Source organism: Passer montanus, unplaced genomic scaffold (genome assembly GCF_014805655.1).
Source record: "Passer montanus isolate IOZ18808 unplaced genomic scaffold, ASM1480565v1 scaffold1435, whole genome shotgun sequence".
In the NCBI taxonomy this organism is placed as follows: Eukaryota; Metazoa; Chordata; class Aves; order Passeriformes; family Passeridae; genus Passer; species Passer montanus.
The window spans coordinates 1-3,431 of NW_024361331.1; the positions used below are offsets into that span (position 1 = coordinate 1).

At 42.8% G+C, this 3,431-nt stretch overlaps 1 protein-coding gene across 1 annotated transcript; it reads right to left on the reverse strand.

Moving 5' to 3' along the window:
- Positions 1-171: 171 nt before the first annotated feature.
- Positions 172-3,400, reverse strand: LOC120498249 (patched domain-containing protein 3-like). The gene is made up of 2 exons (XM_039700761.1): positions 2,701-3,400; positions 172-2,007 (listed from the first exon to the last, which is right to left on the reverse strand). Exons 1-2 carry the CDS (start codon positions 2,759-2,761, stop codon positions 434-436), a joined length of 1,635 nt encoding a protein of 544 aa, XP_039556695.1. The 5' UTR covers positions 2,762-3,400; the 3' UTR covers positions 172-433.
- Between the last annotated feature and the right edge of the window lie 31 nt (positions 3,401-3,431).

Below are 3,431 nucleotides of genomic sequence, written 5' to 3' on the forward strand. Positions count from 1 at the left end.
AACATCCAGATTTGAGCCTCTTGGATAAAGACTGTCTTCCAGCTCAGTGCTGGGATGAATTACAGCACCAAGGCAAACAGGTGGAAAATGCAGTCCAGTGGAAGTTACTCTTCCCCATTGTGAACATGTCCTGACAAACATGTAATCTAGTCCATTAAGCTGGCACAGTGGTCAGTGTTTATAATAACTTTAATACATTCAGAAACCACAAAAAATATTTAACAACATTAACACGACACAAAAATGAGAAATGCAAATGCAATCTCTAAGTTTTAATTTATTTTTCTTGCCTGGCTTTTCTGAAGCCTTTGCTTCCCTGTTGTTTATTGTCTTTCATTTTCTTCATGTCTTATATTCCCTGACAGTCATTACAATTGAATCTACATATAATAAATATAAATTAGAACACATTAAACTTAGTCACAAACAACCTTTATAATTTCTCAAGCTCAAGTTTTTTAGATTTGGTATTGGGTGATCTGCCAAAGTTTCCAAAAAATGTTAAAAACACTGGAATAAAAACAAGACCATGAAGAGCCCCAAACAAAATAACAAGGAACATGATCTTGAAGAATGTCCTAAAGATGTAGGTGTTCGCTGCAGCCAGGACAACTACGCCCAATATCGTAGAAACTGCACCTTGCAGAACTGGGTAACCTAGCAGGGACAGAGCTTCAATTGCCCTTTTATTGGCTGATGACTCCCCACTCGTAACAAAGGCATAGGAAATGTGAGCAGAAAAATCTACTGAAAACCCAATGCAAATGACCAGGTTGATCATGGATATGGAATCAAGGTTGACGTTCCAGAAGGTCATGAAACCAGCAACGCCAACGATAACAGAGGCTATAGCAAAGGTCACCCACAAGCAGCACAGCGGGTTGGGAATGAGCAGAAGGGAGACAACGAGCATGGCCCCGGCAGCAACGACAACGTTCTGAACAGTGTTCTGCACTATCACCAGGTACTGGTCGTAGTAGATGAAGGCTGGGTGATACACCTTCAGTGGAATGCTGCACTGCTTGGCTGCCTCTCTTAACTGGTTGAGGAGATTCTTCTCATCCACGGCTGATGTCACGTTCACTGTCTGGATGAAGAAACGTGAAGCCTCTATTTCATCCTGAGTCTTGTTTATGTCCCACCCAAAACTGGGAACAATTCTGAACAGTATAGTTAAGTTATTTAAGAAGTCAGTCTTACTGTTTATGTTTATCAAACTCCTTTTGGCAAGTACTGTGTATACTCTCAGCCATGACTCGGAGAGATCCTTATCTACATAGGAAATGTTCTCTAAGTTTTGTGTGCAGCTCTCGATGCCAAGACGCACCGACTCATTCCAGTAATCTACACTCTCAGTAATGACAACCATGACCCTGGGTCCATATGTGGAGAAGTATTTGTCATCATCATCATAGTATGGAATAACATAGGAGGCATCATTTGCCAGATTTCGGAGATCGATGCCTTCCCTGATCTGAGTACACCCATAAACACTGCCACCCAAATATGCTCCGTAGAGCAACACCATGAGCACCTTGATCCATTTATTTGTAACAAAAGGGCCATAATACTGTTTAAAGAATACGCTCATTGGATGCTCCCCTTCTGGCTGAGATGGCTGCCTAGAACAGCTGCCGATACAGCAAGCGTTGTACAAGCAGGAGTTCTCAGCCTGATCTACGTCCACACGCATACAAGTCAGCCAGTGTCGGTTCCCTTGCTCCCTTTTGTGATTTAATACCAGAACTGCCCCAAAGAAGGTCATGGTGTATACATAGCAGAAGACAAAAGCTGTCCCTGTATAGAGGCAAAAAGACCTCACGGACGGAAAAGCAGTCCAGGTGCCAATGAAGAAGGCCAAAACATCTGTCAGAGTGGTGATGGTTACAGAAAGTGCTGCTTCTGCATAAGTCTCAGCCAGCAGGGATTTAACACTGGATTTCTCTTTTTTCCTTGAACTTTGTTCCCAGGAAGCAATCATGATGAACATGTCATCAACGCCTACCCCTGCAAGAGGAGAGACTGTTAATGCTGCACTGCAAATGGCAGCTTCCACCAACACCAACAAAACTACAACATTAATCACATTTCATTCTGCATAAAATCTGAAAAAGGAAGTTGGGCTTCTAACACTTCTCAAGTGCTGATGAAAGTTACAAGAGAATCTGGAAAACAGATCCTTTGTGTGTGGCTGAATTCATTACCTTTTAGCACCTCCTGGTGACCTGATGAGTTGTTGATCCCTCAGCGACTCTGCTGAAGGACTGAGCACACCCTACTGCATCTCTAAGTGTCTTGTAGCTATGTCCACGTGTCCCCTGATGCAGATGACACAGATTTCAAAGCACCACATATTCTGATGCTCTACTAATCTTACCACTGAAATCATCCCCCATTACCTCTGGAATCTCTTCTTCAGCACTGCAGCAACTTGGACCAATAATGTCTTGTTCTGCCTTCAGAAGGCAGGAAGAGCAGTTGCTATCACACAGGTAACCAATGATTCCAGTCTTCTGAGCTGAGGGGTTTGCCCATCTGCAGGTGCTCTGAGAGGGCTGCACCTCTGGGTATCTCCTACACTCACTTCAGGACAAAGTGTCGTATCATCTGACATTCACATCATAAAAGACTGACACCATTAGGTTGTTTTAACTTCACTCTGGTCTTTGTATCTGAATACAACTCACTTTTTCTACTTACCCAGAATCAGGAATGGTGCATTTGCTACAGTGACCACAAATGGTACTCCACAGAAGAGCATCAATCCAAAGCTGCTTAATACAGCTAAGCCAGAAGAAAGCACTCCACAGCTTGCAAGCCAGATATTATTTCTTATACAGCTCAGTCTGAAAATATTTCAAGGAATATCTGTTATGTGTCAAATATTTCACCAAGGTGTTTGGCATGAAAAGTACTCACATACCAGTGATACCCTCTCTCAGAATAACTCCCCATGAAAGCTGCTAGTAGAGTTCCCAGGTGTCAGCATTACACAAAATTAATTTCTCTAGGAGGTGTTATACACATTATTACCACTGCCCAACTATATTCAGAAGAGTAAGGATGTGTACTGATCTTGGCATCAATAACAAGAGATGACAAAATAAGGGTACATAAGCTCTACCAATGCAGTGAGACTTTGGGAGATACAAAAAATTTGTGAGTTTCTAGAAGGTCTTTGATTTTACACGAGTTCTTGCTGTAGCATATCAGTGGAAGCACCATTCAGGCACTACATGCCATGTAGAGAAACTTTCTCAGCAGGCAGGTTGGCTACCAGCCTTTTGCCAAGATGCCCAGGAGGGCTGGCTCAAGCATCTCACAAGAAATGCTCTAACAGGTATGATGCTTGATGCAAGCACTAAACCAGCCCACTCACCCTACAAGTCTCATTTTTGGAAGTACAGGACACAGACACTGCTGTACAGCTG

Coding starts and splice junctions, on each gene's coding strand:
- LOC120498249 (XM_039700761.1), bottom strand. CDS start 2,761: ATGCTCTTCTGTGGAGTACCATTTGTGGTCACTGTAGCAAATGCACCA. Junction 2,008..2,700: donor TGCACCATTCCTGATTCTGG/GTAAGTAGAAAA, acceptor CTCCTCTTGCAG/GGGTAGGCGTTGATGACATG.